The sequence below is a fragment of the Mus caroli genome, chromosome 14 (genome assembly GCF_900094665.2).
Source record: "Mus caroli chromosome 14, CAROLI_EIJ_v1.1, whole genome shotgun sequence".
Taxonomy (NCBI): Eukaryota; Metazoa; Chordata; class Mammalia; order Rodentia; family Muridae; genus Mus; species Mus caroli.
This window is the reverse complement of record NC_034583.1, coordinates 30,466,703-30,485,250: the sequence shown is the minus strand read 5'-3', so window position 1 is coordinate 30,485,250 and position 18,548 is coordinate 30,466,703. Positions and strand designations below refer to the sequence as shown.

General features: G+C 37.5%; 1 protein-coding gene across 5 annotated transcripts in view; it reads left to right on the top strand.

Annotated features, from left to right (window-relative positions):
- The window catches only part of Nrg3 (neuregulin 3), a 1,097,250-nt gene that overhangs the window by 1,068,117 nt on the left and 10,585 nt on the right, over positions 1 to 18,548 (top strand). For all 5 annotated transcript variants that reach the window (XM_021181241.2, XM_021181244.2, XM_029468885.1 and 2 more), the window contains exon 7: positions 14,889 to 15,016. In XM_021181241.2, coding sequence (XP_021036900.1) covers positions 14,889 to 15,016 — 128 coding nt within the window. The remainder of the gene's footprint in view (positions 1 to 14,888; positions 15,017 to 18,548) is intronic.

The following is an 18,548-nucleotide window of genomic DNA, read 5'->3' as shown; positions in this document are numbered from 1 at the left end:
GTCTTTACTTTGTGTCAGATCTATAGCACAGATACAATGTCATACTTCTGGGGGCTTATTCATATCCCAATCATATTATAAAAATCAAGAAAATTTGGTGGTTAGGGTTAATAAGAAATGTCACAGAGTAGCGTCTGCTAATAGCAGGATTGATGCTGTATGTGGATCATAAATCTGAAAGGCAAACACACTCTGCCTGTTTGATTCTTTGGAAAGTACTTTTAGCAGTTTATGAGTTACATTGCCAAATAGTGAATTAGAGAAAATGGGACGCTATCTAACACATGTGGAGATATGCCTCGTAGGGTTAATTCTCTGCCCCCATGTGAGATTATGCTTCCAGATTCTGAGACATAAAATGAAAGAACAAAGGCCATGGTAGAAGCCGGGTGTTTGAAGATAATAGGCAATCACCCAAGATGCATGCATGCCCTTCCAAATGCCTAAATTGCTGAGAATTTGCACATCATTTGTGATTCTAAGAAATCATTACCCAAAAGTTGCCATTATGATGAGTGTAACAGATGTACTTAGCTGATTTAATGTGAAATTCATAAATCTGAAATGCTTCCCAACAAAGTTTCCTTAAACTTTTATTCATGGCAAGGTGTAGGATTGTTCTTTTCAGAAACAGGAAGAATGCCTTTGCTAATGATTTCTGATGAGCATAATCCCAGCACCTTCAACAGCCACCATGATTGGGGGTTCAGTTCCTTAGCAACTGGCCCCATGAAAGATAAACAAACTGGACACCTGTGGAAGCAGAAGGCATAGGTTGTAATCAGTAACATAGCATTGAATGGGAAAAGAGGTCCAGCATAACTGTTCTTCACTTAAATTGGTTAAACAGTGACCAGGCCCTGTAAAGGATGACAAGAAAAAGACAGGGCTGAACAAGGGCTTAATCAGAGGCAAATAAGTAAAAGTGCAAGGGGTTGGACAGTGTAAAATCCATAAGGCAGTGTCTGTTGGCTGGCCAATATTAGGGTCAGAAATCTACCTTCCCTCAGGGCTGGAAGAGAGAGCCTCTACCTTTCTGGATGATTACATTTCAAAAAATGGCCTCTCGGTTCTCAAGAGAAACATGCTAATATAGGAGATCTATATTTATGATCATGAACCTTTTTCAGAAAATACGTTTAGAAAGGAACCCAAGGACCTGCCATCAGGTATAGTAGGAACAACCCTGAAAGGCCTTTCAGGGTTGTTGAGTTCTATTTTGATTCCAGGCAGGCATGTTAAGAAGGAAGAGTCATCAGAGGAAAGCAGAACTGATCTACTGGATTAAGTTAGTATTTGTTCAACTCTGCTATGGTGGAGTCAACATGTAGATAAAAGCATACAGTTTCTACAGGCTATAATTAATGGAAAGAGGTGAGGTCTATAATAGTTACTGCTTTCTATATGATTGCCACATGCACATTTGAGGTAACTGAATAATTGTCCACAAGGTGAGATGACTACAGTTTCTCCATCCATCCACTAAAGTAGGTACTTGGTTTTTTTTCTCTATTATTATTATCAATGGTATTCAAAGGAAACATTAACTCATCTTGTCTCCCTTTTCTTCTCCTGACTAAAATGTGCTGCAAATTACAAAGAGAGAAATGAGTTGTCTATAGGGTTCTCAGCATTTGGAAGACCTTTGGCACATGTGATTTAAGAGTCTTTTTCTCTCCCCTGCCTCATCTCCTTTCTTCTGTAGCCTTCTGGACTTAGAACATTTTTTTTTCTTTCTCTTAGTTCAAATACTTTAGTTTATTTTCTGGATATTTTCTGTTTTAAAAATTATTTTATTTATTTATATTCCAGCCGTTGCCTCCCCAACTCAGTCATCCTCCCAGTTCCTCATTCCATTCCTCCTCCCACTGCCTCCAAAAGGATGCTTTCCCCCATCAGGCCTCCTGCTTCCCTGCAGCCTCAAACCTCTTGAGGATTAAGGGCATCTTCTCCCATTGAGACCAGATCAAGCAGACCTCTGCTACATATGTGCTAGGCCTCAGACCAGCCTGTATGTTCTCCTGGTTGGTGGCTTAATCTCTGGGAGCTTCCTGGCGTCTGGGTTAGTTGAGACTTTTGGTCTTCCTATGGGGTTGTTCTCCCTTTCAGCTTCTTCAATCCTTCCACTAATTCAGTTATAGGGGTCCCTGACTTCAGTCCAATGGTTGGGTATGAGTATCTGCTTCTGTCTCAGTCAGGTGCTGGTAGGGGCTATCAGAGGACAATCATGCCAGGCTATCATCTGTAAGTATATCATAGCACAGTAGTGTTAGGCCTTAGTGTGTTCCCCCATCTTCCCATTAAATGAATCACTAAAAGCTAGGGCATCATGAATTTTTTGCAAGTAAATGGATGGAACTAGAAAACATCATGCTGAGTGACATAACACAGATCCAAAAGGACATGCATGGTATATACTCACTGATAAGTGAATATTAGCCAAAAAGTATAGATGACCTTGGATACAACCTACAGACTGTAAGAAGTGTAACAAGCAGATATGCCCAAGTGAGGAGGCTTCAATTCCACTTACAAAGGGTTACAGAATAATCACAGGAGATAGAGGGAGGGAGGGTTCTGAGTGGGAGAACCACTGAAAGGGGAACAGGATCAGGTATGGGGAGGAGGTGACAGGACAAAAACTCAGAGGGCCAAGAGAATGAATGGGAATAGGCAGCCTCCCGGAGTGGGAAGTGGGAGGGTACCCTCTAGAAAGTACCAGAAACCCAGGAGGTGAGATACTCTCAATATTCATTGGTGACCTTAGCCAAAATGCCTAACATTAGGGAAAAGGAACTTGAAGAGTCTACCTCCAGTAGATAGACAGTGCCTCAAGTAAAGGAACAGGGTTACTAACCCATAGTCAAAATTTCTGACCCAGTATTGTCCCTGCTTGTTAGGACATATTTTTATGTTGGCTCAGGGCCAACAACAAGAGTCTCTAGTGTACCATTTACTCTGTGTTTGAGGGAGTGTGTAGATGGCATGTTCTTGTATTAATATCATTGTGGCACTGGAAAAGAACATGAATTGAAAATGTTTGTCTGACTACTAGGTTCTTTGTAATAGGCTCTAAAGAGGAGACAGATAAACAAGATTAAAAGAGTTTGATTTAAAATTGTATCATGAATCTAATGCAGGAAGTAAATTTTTGCCATTTAAATACATACATACATACAGTTGTATGTCTATACCTGATATTTCACTATTTATGTCATATATATTATATATGTGTATATCCTTCTGCCAAGAACTATGAGCAAATACCAATGTCAAGAATACATTGTTAAATACAAGGGTGTAATGCAAGCAGTCTGTAAAGAACTTATACCTAATTGCTCTGGAGAAAAAATGTATATTAGGAGAAAGGGCCTTCAGACTATTATGGAGCCTTGAGGTAAGAGAGAATTAGGAAGATACAACATATTTAAAAAACATTAAACCAAACTTGTATGTAAAGAGATGCTCAGCAACCCAGAGAGGAGTGTCATTAAGACGTGTAGATTAGACAGAAAGGCAAAGAAAGAAATTGTTGTTTAGAGTAAGAAATGTGTCAGGCTATTTATTAACTTAACTCCATGTACAGTATGGCAGGGCTCCGAAGAGTGACTCTTTAGTTCTACCACACCAAAAGTGGTACCCTGTGCTCATTTTCAAAGACTTCTAAGAGAGGAGAGAGATCCCATATCCCAAGCAATAAGCTTAATATCTAAGCTGTATTGTATGCCTGTAGCCAGGTAGCCTCTGTTTCCAGGTTAAATGGGGAAATTTGCCTCAATGTAGGAATCCTGAAAACTGTAAGAATGCACACAGCAGGTGACCTCACATCTTTTTGTAGCAAAACCTTCACAATGGGAAAGATTGGAAAGACTGAGTGCATGCATTGACTTGTAAGCAGTGGCACGTCTGTGATGTCATCTGCAGAAGACTGATGTAGGTTTGGAGCTTGGGAAATTCACTTCCATGAGCAAACTGGTAAAACATCTCAAAGGCAAAGGGCTCTTAGCAGAAGGTGACGTGTCTCTCTTCCTTATAAAACAAGTCTGGAAACATTTTGATTATGAAGACTTAAAGGAAGAATGGTGCTGGAGTGCAGACTCCTAGGCAATACTCTATGCAAGTATGAGCACCTCCCATAACAAAAATTCCCCTTCCTCAAATGTGGCGGGTGCTACAGATAGCCAGATTATATTTTCTGGTTGAAAATGCAACCACTTGAGAACTGTGAACCTCCACCCAGTGCCATTATCAACTTTTTCCTGTGAACATTTGGACATTGATCTTCATCCCCCAAATAGTAATAGGGCACCTCTGTCAATCATATCCTACTTGGTTATCATATTGGACAAATCTTTACATTATCTTGAAACCCAGGTTAACTACTCTAAAATTCTTTGCAAATTGCAATGCTTAACAAGTGAATCATCTGTGACCGGTCTCCCTTCAGTTCTTTAAAAATTCATGAGAAAGAGTTAATTCTACAGTCATTTAACAGAAGGTGAAACAGTCATGTGAAGTCACATGACATTCTGGACACACTTGGCTCTGGCTATATATGAGAGTAGATTATCCACAGTGTGTTAGAGACAGCCATCATTTACCTCCAATTGTAAGTAAACTATTTGTGATTTAAAGATGAACTCATCTCATTTATTTTATCCTGGATGAGAAGAAGCTGAGGACAGAGTTATGACCCCCAGAGCCATCAAGACAATAATGTGAAACCTTTCAATGTAGTTCAGGGATCAGATAGAAAAATCATTAAAAGGGAGTAGATCTGTTCTCACTTAAGACCAAGAAAGCATACTCATAACCAGAAAGAAAGGTAAGAAAATTATGTAGCCACCTTTAAGACAGGTTTATGGGTAAGAGTATCATTTGGTGAGAATTATGGGGAAACCAGAGTCCTCTCTTGAGGGCCTTTGTCTTATTAATGAGAGAATTTAAGTATAAACCTAAAAGGTAACTTAAGTATAATTTCATTAAAGTTTGAAATAAAACTATGAAGCAGGCAAACTGTAAATCTCAAAAGCTGCCTGGAAGACAGGGAGAGTACAGACACAGAGAAAGAAAGCCATGCTTTTTGAATTAGGCTTTAATGGATGTCAGCCCCATGATGGACAAGCAACCTATGGCAAAAAAGAAACTTTGGAAAAATAATGAACTCTAAAATATTAGGAAAAGCAACGGCTTAGAGTAGAGATGAAGCCCACACACACACACACACACACACACACACACATACAAAGGAAAAGTAACTTTTTCAAGTAACTCTGAAAAGTGGGCTGACTAATAAAGAGGAATGGTTTGACTGTTAAGTGACTGAGATATGGTATGAGAATATAGAAGGAAAAATACATTATCCTGTTAAAGGGATAGTAATTCCACATCTCTTTAGCATGGCTTCAAGTGGCTATGCCTTCATAAGAGAAGGTTTCTTTTCCAATTGATTGACTTCCCCAACTGGAATGTTAGGTCTCCACCCATCTAGCGATTCCCTTTTCTTTATTAGAAGGAAATGTTTTCTTTACTTGATCTCTAATGCCACCATGAATAATTAAAAGATAGTAAAGAATGTTTAAAAGTAAGAATAAAGAATTTAATACCTATCCCATCCTTTGGGCCCTGCTAGATCAAACTCTACAGTTGTCCAAATAACCATCTGAATTTGGTACAAAATGGGGGAGTCCTTTTATCAGCAGGGCTTTCCTTCTGTGACATTTTCTATGGAGCTCAGATCCCCTACCTGCAGAATACCACATAGCCTTGGTGAGGTGATAGGTTCAACTTCCTTTCTCCCAATAAGAATCTATCCAGCAAGCACCTGAGATTCCTGGAATGCCTACCCATGTTAATGAGACATCTCAGTACCTTAGCCGTCAACCAATAACATTTGCCTACCCTAGATATTCCTTCCTCCTTCCCCTAAATTATATAATCTTTGATTTATGCTGAATAAAGTTGTTGTCTCCCTGAAGCTGATCCTGGAATGTAGCCATTTCCATTTGTACTCTTAGACCTCCTGAAACTCTGTTCATTGACCCTTCTCCCTTTGTCCTTGTGGGTCAGTGGCCAACAGCTCCAGGGAGAAGGGAGAACAATATTTAACAGTTGGTAGGAGTATATTCATTAAAAAATAAAACTTATAGTGTGTGTGTGTGTGTGCATGTATGTGTGTATTAATACGTAAGGTCAGTGTCCTCAGAATGTTCACAGGCTAGTATAACAGGTATATATTAGATTTGGACATGGAGAGGAAAGAGGAATAGTGATAAAGAGATTGAAGTTGAATCATCCTTCGGTCAAGAGATTTATTAATATAGCAGCTGGGCAATAGGGCCTAAGTCCAACATAGAAAACTTTAGTTGACTAAATGTAGCATGGAGTCTACTCTTAATGGTGTCCAAAGAAAAGTATCCCCTCCTGCATCATGCAGGAATAATCTTGGATAGTATATGTAACATTACAGGGGAAGGAAAAGGAGCATGACAGGAGGTATACAGGAGTTAGTCCTCTTAGGGTAGATGAATAGGGCTTGATTAGAGGGTGAACTGGAAACTTGATATTTGCTGAGATGCTTTCAACCACTGGGCAGCACAGTGGGGTTAAATGTATTTTCACCATGCTCACTTCTCTCTGTATAGAGCCTCGTTTCTCAGACAATAGGCAAGCATATCTTATACTATAAATTGACATAGATATAATATTCTATAATAAGAATATCTTATTATATAATATATAATATTATAGAATACTTTAAAATATGAAGAAAAGATTCTGAATGATTGTATAGGGAGGTCTGAACCCTGATCCATAGTAGCAATGTTTGAGTTGAGTGGTGAGAGTATGTAGAAGCCATTGACATGCTTTGTAGGTTTAAGCCAGGAATCATCTCTTTAAAGCCTTGCTTTCTTTTGAGTAGTTCTGTAAACCTGAATTGTTGGTCAACATATCAAGCACTAACTTGTTCATTCACATATTCATCTTTACCTTCACATACATATTGAATAATTACTAAATATCAGGTGAACAGCCGACACTTGATAAATTGCCATAATAATTCAAAATTCTCACAGTGAATGAAATGTCCCTGAAAGGGTATTTACTTATTGCCACAGGTGACGCCTATTTGGTAAATAACCCTCAGATGTAGGATCTAATGTGAGTTGATACCTACAGTCAGTGGAGAGGGGTGTTGTGAGAGCCTCTAGCGGGCTGGCTAGGGCATCACTGCTTAGACAAAAACAGTTCTCTACAAGACAAAGCTGTAGCTTGTATTCAACATCCAAACTAAGGAAGGACCTGGCTGGGGAGGGAGAAAGAAAGGGAGCTTGCTGTCCATTGTGTCTACAAGAAGGCTGGACTTATAACATGTTGCTTTAGGGAATCTTGAGAAAGATCTTAAGAGTTCTTGCTATTAATGTACACAAGCACAAAAATTCTCAAAGCAACATTGGGCAAGGTCCTTTTAATTACTTACACTTAAAAAAAACACTCTTGAAAATATAGCATTAACCTTTGAGTTTTCTGGCTCTCGTCTCTTCAGTTGTGCTGGTAATGAAGTTTTGACACATTCATGTATGAGTTTGGAACAGTGTAGAAAGACATGCATTTAGAACTGTTTTCAAACATCCTTCCTCCTGCCTTTATCGCCTGAGGTTCCAGAACAGGTGACTATCAACTCTGTCAACAATGCTTTCCAACAGAAGGCTTGCTTTCATTTAACCTCCTGACTCCCACTGTTTGCATGCACCAGGCCTGAGAACAACAATGTCATTGCTCTACTGCCTATACCAGCCTGCTTAATTTGACAGGCATATTGATTCCAACACACCACCAGCAGTTTGTTATGACAAGGCAGCAAGGGGGCAGATGGCAATGGATGGCCTCCAGTGCTCCCAGGGAGCACTTCCACACAGGAGGGTGATTAGGAGGAGGGCTTCCCTCAAATGTCTACATTGTGTTGAACAAGAAATCATTCAGGTTTCTGCTGCGATGCAGTGAGTAGAATCTGAATCTCCTTATTCTGTGATATTCCGTGTCTTCTTCAAAATGAGTTTATAATAAAACATAAACACAAGATCATCAGGATCTGAGTTAAAGAAAGTACATGGGGTCTACTGCTGAACTTTTCTGGCATCCTAGAGGATACTCACAGAGAGGTCCAGACAGGCTGCTGACTAGAGCACTGAAACAACATTGAACTCATATATGATAGTTAAACCCACCCAATATGCAGGTCTTAGCTTCTCCCAAGAACATTAAGAGAAATTACAATAAATGCTGTTAGTATAGGCCTGTCATAAATGCAGAAAGGTTCTGAACAGGGCAGTTAGGCTGATTTACCAGAGGAAGGCTTGATACAGGTGAAGCATTAGGCAGACAGTGATACAAATTTTAAGAGCCCTCAGCTGAGATACCTAGAAAGCAAAGTAGAGACTGAATTCTTTCTTTAATCTCTAGATTCTTGGTATGTGCTCATAGTGTTTTATGGGTTTTTTTTTCATTTTATTTTATTTTATTTTAGGTATACTCTCAAGAGAGAATAGGTTTTGATCTAGAGAAATATTTAGAAGATATTACTAATAGATTTTTCATATATTCTATACTTAGTTTTTCATAATAGAAAATAATGATTTAGCAGTGTTTACTGGAATGGCACAGTTGTAAAAAATTAAAGTCAATACTAATAAATTATTAATAAATTGTATTTATACCTGAATACCACTACTAGCTGACATATGAGATTCTTACCTCACTATTTATTGATTTATTTGCTGGATTGTTTGTACTTTTGTAGCTTCAACCAGAAACAGCCTTGCTTTATACTTGTCATATGTCTTTAGCTTCCCCTTAGTCTTGTCAGATTATAAGCACTGGCATGTCTCTGTTGATCTGGGTAGTTCTGAGTAGAACTAGTCTAGTGTTTTATAGGATTCTTTGATGTTTACCTGTAGTGGTGTTATAGTTTGTTGTCTATGCAGAAGAAGCACTGGTTTTTGTTTGTTTGTTTTTTTAATCACATCAGGAATCCCACTGTCTGTGTGATGAGTGATCAATGTTACAGTGCTCTGTTTCTGATGTTGTATTTTTCAAGTTTTCTTATTGTTCAGATACTTGTTTCTTCTCATCCTCTGCTCAGAGTACTCTTTCAAAAGAAGCAGTCATATGTAGCTTATATATAAAGAATAAGGAATATTTTTTCCTGATTATACGAAGCCTGTGTGAGTCATTTGCTTATTCTGGCCAGTGATTAGTTTCTTCTCATCTGCTCATTTATGTATTCTATAATCTCTATACCAACTCATAGATGCCTCCTTTATATTTGGCATTATAATATAAAGAGTTAAATGTTATAACCAGATATTTTAGGGGAATTTTCTGTGCTCCAAAATCCAATAATCTCGGTTTGGCTTCCTTATTCAATATGCTAATTAAAAAGATGGGTGACTTATTAAATGTAGCTATATTGGCAAAATAAAGGGAATAAATGAATGAAGCTAGTTATCACATATCTGCTGTGAAGGTACAGGCATGAGCTCAAACTAAATATGAAAGAGTGGCAGGGCAAGAGCATGAGCAACCAGTCCTGGTTCTAATGTAATCTTTAGATTTGTCAGACTGTTGTGTGGTCCTGCCAGGTGAGGCAGAGAAGTCTCATTGCTGTTGTAACTGCCAGTGCTTGTGGGGATTGCCTGGGGTTCAGGGTACAGCCTCACCCTCATGGCTAAAGACCCACATGTGCGGGAGAAGGGATCTGTCCCTTAGATTCTACTATTTGTGGAGTCCATGGTGACTACAGGATTAGGAAAGTGATTTATCCCTGTGCCTTTAGCCTTTGAGGAAGACGAAGTCAATCAAACACTCCTCCAGTAATTAACATGTGCCAAGATAAGCAGCTTATCCCAAAATAAAGGAGGTGGGCATAAAATAAAGACCTAGTTGCCAGTCTGGACGCCACTTGCCTTGTAAGTTCAAGTGAGGAGATGGGATTTTTGTTTGTTTAATGGTCTGTTTTAACCAAATACAGTTTTTAATTGTCCATTTCAATATGATTTTATTTTGTGATTGGGTTGTTATACTAAGAGTTCAGTTGCCCATGCCATTTGGATAGTAAATATCAACTGAGCAGCTCTTGAAGTGTTTGTCTTGAACACTACAGGATATTTCAAGTTGATTCTCTGGATAATCTGGCCCAATCATCGAATCACACTTTTTTCCTGATATCTCTTTGATTGCAGATGCTGTTCAAATCAAGTTCTGTGAGCTATGAGTATTTTTTGGCAACGAAATATCTTTGCTTATAGGCTTCTTGGCAAACCGATCATAGATCAACACACAGCTATAATTTTTTAATGTAACCATCTGTACCTATACTTGGCTAAACATTAGTTGACATTGATATCTCCCTTAGTACCTATCAATCATGGCCCCTCATCCATCGCCCACACACTGGGCTAGGAAAAACACCTGGCTTCAATACCTCCCACCCATGTACTTAATTTTTCTTCCACAAGAAACACATCAGTAAAATAAGAAATTAACACTGTATCTGTACAGTACTTATGTGCAGTTCTCACCTTAACTTTTAAGACTTACTTATTTCCAAAATTGCTTAAAACAATATTTCTGCCCCATCTCCAACACCCACAGGTGTATGTTGTCAGACTTGTAAGACAAATCTAATTTATTTATTAGAGTCAGCATTGCTCCTTGAGACCTTCAGACACTTAAATGTTATTAATGATATTTATATAGCTCTCTCTATCTTTAACAGTTCTATGGCTTTTACAGTTACATATTTTCTTCTGCCAATTTTGATAGTTTTTATGTTTGAAGAAGTTGTTTATTTTTATTAAGTTATGAAATTTGGAGACACTGAATTACTCAGAGGATCTCTCTGTTTTTTCTATGCTCACCAGTGCAGAGAGACTGGGTCTCTCTTTTATTTTTGTTGTTATTTTCTTATAACTTATTATAAGGCTATAGTTGTACATGCATGTTTCTTTACACAATGTCAGAATTTACTGAATAATAATAAATCACAAGGTGATATAATGGTTATTAGCTGCAGTTTGCCAAATATAGTCCCCTGTGGTGGTTTGAATAATAATGGCCACTATGGCTCTTACATTTGGGTACTTAGTAACCTGGGTATTGTGCTATATGAAAGAATTAGAGGGATTGGGAGGTATGGCCTTATTGGTGTTGGTCTAGCCTTATTGAAGGAAGTGTGTCACTGAGGATAAGCTTTGTGGTTTCAAAACACCAAGCCAGCCCCAATTCTCTCTGTCTCTCTCTGTCTTTTTCTCTGTCTCTCTCTCTCTCTCTGTCTATGGATCAGGATGGAGCACTCTCAGCTGCTGCTCAAGCCCTCAATTAAATACTTTCTTTCATAAGTTTCCTTGGTCATGGTGTCTGGCACCAAAAATAGAGCAGTGACTAAGAAACCCCTTTTCCTTGAAAATCATGGCTAGACTAATACAGATTTTGAATCCCAACATTAAATTTAATGTATTAATTAGGGTTTCTATTGCTATGATAAACACCATGACCAAAAACTACTTGTTGGGGCAAAAGATTATTTCACATGTCTATATTACAGCTGATTATCAAAGGCAATCAGGACAGAAACTCAAAAAGTACAGAGACCTGCAGGAAGATACTGATGCAGAGGCCATTGAGAAACACTGCTTATTATCTTGCTCCTCATGGCTTTCTCAGTCTGCTTTCTTATACAGTTCAAGAACACCAGCCCAAGAATGGCATTGTCCACACTGTGCTAGGCTCTCCCACATCAATCATCACTCAAGAAAATGCAGCACAGGGTTCCTGAACAGGCCAATATTTGAGGAGGCATTTTCTTAATTGAGGTTGTCTCTTCCTAGATGACTCTAGCTTGTGTCAAGTTGACATAAAACTTGCCAGTGCACCATCCATCTTTCTATGTTTTTTCTTCCAAGAGATTCATCCACTGTTAGATTTCCATGCTTTATTCTTAACTATACAAACATATAACATCACTTTTCTTTCTTAACTTTTCTCTTTAAATGATCCTGTTATTTTCTCCTTTCCTTACAGTATAACTTATGGCTTTTTTAAAAAAAGAAAAATAAATTGGCAATAAAAGATTGAAGAATAGATGGACAAATATATAGGTCATTTCTTTCTGAGACTGAGTCACTCAGGGTGTAAGCCATGCTGATCCAGACTCAGAGATCCTCCTGGTTCTGTTTCCTGAGTGCTGGGATTAAAGGCATGTGCCATGACACCCAGACTAAATATTCCATTCTGTTTTATATTTGTGTGTGATGTATGAAGTATATACTAGTTTTTCTGTCCATGGCATAGATTATGTGTAGAGGATGGAAAATAACTTTAGGTATTGTTCCTTGCCTTTTATCTTGTCTTGAGATAGAGTCTCCCTTTTGTTGGTTTCTACTGTCTACATGAGGCTAGCCAGCTAGTATTTGCTGAGATGCTCCTGTCTCCACCATCTGTTTCATCAAAGGAGTGCTGGCTTTGCAGGTTTAACACAAATTACTAAGAGAGAAAAACATTTTAAAAATATCACTTGGGAAAGATGTGTACCTATTTGTACTTATTGTACCAAATGGAATGAATGAATAAAACTATAATATAACAATACCCTAAACACTTAAAAAGATTTAGAAAACATGTAGTATAAATACTAGCCATAAGCAAGAATGTTAATAGGTGTATTTCAATCCTGGACAGAGTGTTCATTTCAGGATTCACACAGAATAAGCTAATGGCTCAAGACCTTCTCTTGGAAATACATGGGTTTTATAAAATGGAATGAGTGGCTGACTTACAATAATTTCTCTAGAAAATTAAGATTCCTCAGGAACAGTTGGCTGATGTTTGCCTCAAGATGCCCCTCTGAAATAAATCTCTTATTTTACATTCTAAATCTATTACAAGTTAGGGGAACAATCATACTTTAACTTCCATAATTTTTAAAATTTGGGTTCTAGGCAGTTTTTAAATATTATGCATTTCTAGATGGGGCTAGCAAGTATTTTCTCAGGTTTATGCTTAGGCCTTTTTTCTTAAAAATTATTTTTTTAACTTAACAGTAATTGGTTGTATTTATTAAATAAAAGCCTATTCCTGCTTTAATTTCTGAATGTAGTGTCCTAGTGAAAAGTTTTTCTGTCACTTAAGGCTAGGCACGAATTAATATCAAACTCCTTCAGAGAGTTCATTCATCCAAATCTGAAAGGTGCATTGCTCTTATATATTTATCATTACACATAATCATGCTCACTGCTACATATATTACCATAATTTACAGAATATGTTTAGTATGCTCTTCTTTAATTTGCTGTCAGAATTAAGTCAACAAAATATTTATTATTCCATGGTTTATTAAGAAAGCATTTTAAAAATTAGCCTAGTCCATTTCGCTCATATGTTTGGGACTTTGTTTACCTGGAGTCATTTAAGTAGGCTTTTGTTTTTAAAGCAAAAGTAGAAAGCAAATTTACTTTATTTTCATGAATAACAGCTATCCCACTACCTCTTGCTGGGTCCTATGCTTTTCCCTCAGACTCAATGCTACATGTATATGCTGATCATGTAATGAAAGCTGTCAACAAACCTAAACTCCTCCAAGATTTTATGCTGTGCTATTTGCTGCACTGTGTTCATTAGAAGCTATTTTTAAGAAGAAAAAAACATAAATATTTATTATTTTGAGTTTTCTTTTATATGAAATATCCATCTTTAAAAGTAATTTTGTGTTGAAGTACCAAATTGTAGTTTACTTGATATTACTACTGTTATACATTTTAGCCCTATAATTTTCAAGTAATGTCTTTATCCATCTTGCATGTTTTTATGTTATTGTTTGTTTTGTTTTTGCCACTACATCTTGCTAGGCAGCTTAAGATGACCTAAAACTCATCAGGCCCCTGCCTCAACTTGCCACAGACTGGGTTAGAAGCATACACCACATCTATCTCATGGTCTTTCCTCCACTGTTTGTCAATATGTTTCCTTAGACAGCAGAAGGTTGGATGTATTGCTGTATTGGGAATTTCTCTTTTAATGTTTAAGTCTAGCAATTCAGTTCCCCTCAGCATTGAGGGTTTCACATTTGTCGCAGAAATTTCCCTATTCAATGTACTTTTCTTTTTCATTTTTTAAATAAAGTTGGTTCACTAAGTTCTGCTGCATTAATAATATTTTCTTTCATTTATTTTCTTTTTTGGTTTCGATATGTTTCTTATATCCTGGTCATACACATGTGTATTCATCAGTGTCAAAACTTAACAAGCATCCATAATCCCTTACTTTCAGCAAACAGAGTGAGTTTATTTTTATGTCATGTTCTAGGACTGAGGGGATAGATAGTACAGAGCAAGCTTGAGAGAGTTCCCAGGGTCAGCCCTCATTTATCAAAATAAATAGAGAAAATAAATTCATGGTTCTTTTCTTTAATGTTTGCATTCTTCTTGCTTCTCACCTTCAGCTAATTCCAAATTCTATATTATTTACTTTTGCATGTGGTCTAAAACTGAGATTTTTTTTTGGAAGAATTTCTATACCATTTCAAGCTTTAATTTCAAATTCATTTTTTCCCACTTGTGGTCATAATATTTTTCTGATTCTAGCTCCCAAGGTATTCTTAGAATTTATGAAAATATAAGACTCTAAGCAGCTACTACCAATTAATTAAGGATGGGTTCTTGGGTTAAAATATGTGTGCCCTTGTCTCAATATCTATTTTCAAGAAGGGGGAGATGATATACATACACTTTTCTATCATTCTTCTAGAACTTTTCAATGCCTAGTTCTTATATGGCCAGCTTCCCTCTCATAAAGTACCCACAGCTCACAGCTTTTCATGCGATTTTCTACAGTATTCAAAGGCGGATAGGCATCCTGTGACTGCGCTGGAGAAAATAATGGAGTCAAGTTTTTCCGCTCCCCAGTCGTTCCCAGAAGTCACTTCTCCTGACCGAGGAAGCCAGCCTATCAAGCACCACAGGTATGGCTAGCTAATTGCGATGGGAGTGGGTGAGTTCACATTAGAAATAAACACATGGCCAGAGAATGGCAACTGAACTTAGAGTCCACTAGAGGTGACTGTTCTGAGGTCTATAACTATAGATCTCCATGGAGGTGATGTTCAGGCATCCCACAACCAGGACCTGAACCTCCCCACCCCCATGGTTTCCCTCAGTAGCCTCATTCTCCCTACAGAAGAAATGAAGGAACTGCATCATCAGAGCTTCAGGCACAGATGAGATACTGAAGTGACTGGACTTTGAAACACTATTAAAAGTGTGATCTTGTTTCCTAGCCTGCCTGATCACTGGTTGTAAAGCTAACACCCAACTCTCCTCCAGGCAGCGGTGTACCAAACACAGCTCACAAAAGTTTCAGAGGCAAATCCTGGAGAGTATTCTCTTTAGGTCTGTAAGATATATGTTGTTATAGAGGTGGTATCTCTCTCTCTCTCTCTCTCTCTCTCTCTCTCTCTCTCTCTCTCTCTCTCTGTGTNGAGAGAGAGAGAGAGAGAGAGAGAGAGAGAGAGAGAGAGAGAGAGAGAGTGTATGAGCTGGTTACAGAAACTATTTCTTTGGAGGCAAAGGGCAGCTACAAAGTGATTGGATGTGCCACAGGAAACTTTAAAGCTGGGCGCATTCTCTGGCATCTTCCCATCCACATTTTGTGTTTTGTGCATGAGGAATCTAATTTTAAAAACCAGTCATAGTCATATATAGTCCCAACAAAAGAATGAATTTAGAACGAATGCTACAGTAGACAGTATGCTTGTGTGTATGAAAGTTAATACCTTTTATCTTTAAAAGTGTTCAAAAACTAAACATTCCTTTTCTCAGTAATAAATATTTTTATATTTTTAAAGCTATCTATCTATCTATCTATCTATCTATCTATCTATCTATCTATCTATCTTTTGCATGAGGTTTAAAACTGAGATTTTTTTGGAAGGAATTTCTATACCATTTCAAGCTTTAATTTCAAATTCATTTTTTCCCACTTGTGGTCATAATATTTTTCTGATACTAGATCCCAAGGTATTCTTAGAATTTATGAAAATATAAGACTCTAAGCAGCTATATAAGACTCTATGAAATATATAAGACTCTATCTATCTGAATTTAATCTTTCAAAATTTAATCTAATAATATTATACATATAAGTTTAATCTTTTAAAACCACATACATATGAGTTAAAGTTTTTAAAGCTGCATCAATTGTTATTAGCAATAGAATGTTATAGACAAAAAAATGTTTTCAGTAAAAAATGTTACTGACATGTATTCCTTTATCTTCAACACCTTCTACTCTAGCAAGACAGAAACACACAATAAATAATCTGATCTCCTCTTTTCCTCCCCCAAAGTCTCTGCTTTCCTGACTGTGCTTGCTATGAGATTTTCAGTTACTCTAACAGTGAGCACACTACACCTCAGAAGCTGATAATGATGTTTATTCTCAGACCTTTGCAGTAGATAGATTTTTAGGGTACCAAGGATTTAACAAAGAAAATAGTTTCAGTATCTTCAGCTACCAGTGAACTAGCTTGGAACCTGGGTAGATGTGTTAGTTACTCTCGGCAAGTCTGCGGTATGTCCTAGTGTGCGTTTACAGAATTCCCATGGAAACAGTCTTTTACTTTCAGTTGACCTATGGAAGCTGCATTTATTACAGAAGTTAAGTCCCAAATTGTTAGCCTTTTAAAGGGCAAAAAAAAATATTTCCAAAACAGTATTTTCCCCAGTTTATTCTGAAACATGTTACTATAGTTATCTACTCTGTCATATAAAATAGTATAATATTACTCTGTAGTATATTATGGCAAAATTATTTTGAATTTGTAATTTTTAAGTGGTGGCTTCTGCCATGTTGGAACTACAGTACTACTGTACCTAGGTACATTTTTGGTCCATCTCCCACCCTTGACTTTGATCTTGGTTTCTAGAAATCCAAGATTAAATGATGGTGTCTTTAAAGGAACTTCCAGGTTGTTTTGTTGTTGTTGTTGTTTGTTTGTTTATCTTTGATTCAATGACATTGCAGTATCTGATGACTATGTGCTGAAAGATTGTCAAGGGTTGATTTATAAAGTACTTTTAGAACTTGAAATTACAGTTTAATATATCATGGCTTTTGTTCTGTAAAACATGCAATAGACTAAACAGTTTCATGATTGATAACCTCTTTACTGATTTATATTTCTTTCCACCTGCTTCATAACTTCCTGAATGCCCCTGGGTTAGAAGGCTTGAATTGCTGATTGATCAATAGGTCTACAACTGCTTTTGAAGATGGGCCACTACTTCATACTGGTAGACCTTGTTTTGACAGTTCAGCAAGCTATGAATAATTAATTTCTTGTTGTGCACTGAAAATATGACTCCCTGAAAATATGAAACAAAGCTATTAATATAAAACCGTTATTTCTAACATTTAGTAGAAAACCTACCTGTTGAAAAAATCTGTTGAGGCATGTCATTTTTTGTTGCATTATATTTTAGCAATCTAACTTGCTTACAATGGCATCAATATAGGTTATCAATAGAGACAGATGCCCAGGGCACCCAGTGTCAGAGGAACATTTGTACTACCAGTTATGGCGCAAGAAGACATGGTTTTGTGCACCTCACCTGTTCACCTCACACCAAACATTTAGTGTCCTTGAATACTTCCTCTCTGTTACCTGTAATCCACCAAAACTCATGAGGAAGGTGCTGCTCACACTTCCATCCCCCGACCACACTCAAGTCACTTTCTATGCAAACCCTTATGCACCAGGTCAGATTCAGACTCCCCTGTCCTTTGGCTTCTGACAAATTAGAGTGTGGTACTGGGATAAAAGGGCTGGAACAAGGAGATCATAGTCATTCCATCCCCTGCCTCACTTCTGTCCCACTCTAGTCTTCTGGGATTACAGAGTCTGATTCCTGACTTGGTCCTTCCAACACTGTCTCTATTCTGAAAAATGTTCCCTCTCCTTTATAGCAATGGCTTCCTATTTTGTTAGTGGCCTGAAGTGCATCACTGTCTTGTATAGCTTCACCTTGATTCCTCCCAACTAATGACCACTAACTCTCCCTCTTAGAATCTCAATTGGTCCACATTAAAGTGGATTTTATTTCCTTCAGGACTCCAGCACAACTGTCATTATGCTTCTGATAGCAGAGAGACATGAGCAGCTTACTGTAGTGCCAAAGTCCTTTAACCCTAGATTCCATTTTCTGAGTTTAGATAGATGAGGGTAGGAAGGAAACAGAGCCTCTGATACAGATGTTTGCTTAGATATTGAATACAATGATCACATTGTTAAATATTTTGGGAACTCTACAACAGATACATAACTAACAACTAAAATAACATGACATGATTTGGTGTCTGCACAAAATAGAGAAGTTAGTGTCCACCAGCCACCTTAACAGAACTAGTAAAATGTATGTTAACAATCAAGTTGTATTTTCTCAAGCTCCCAGTTAAAATATTTGCAAATATATTCCATGTGGGGCAAGTCATGCTTT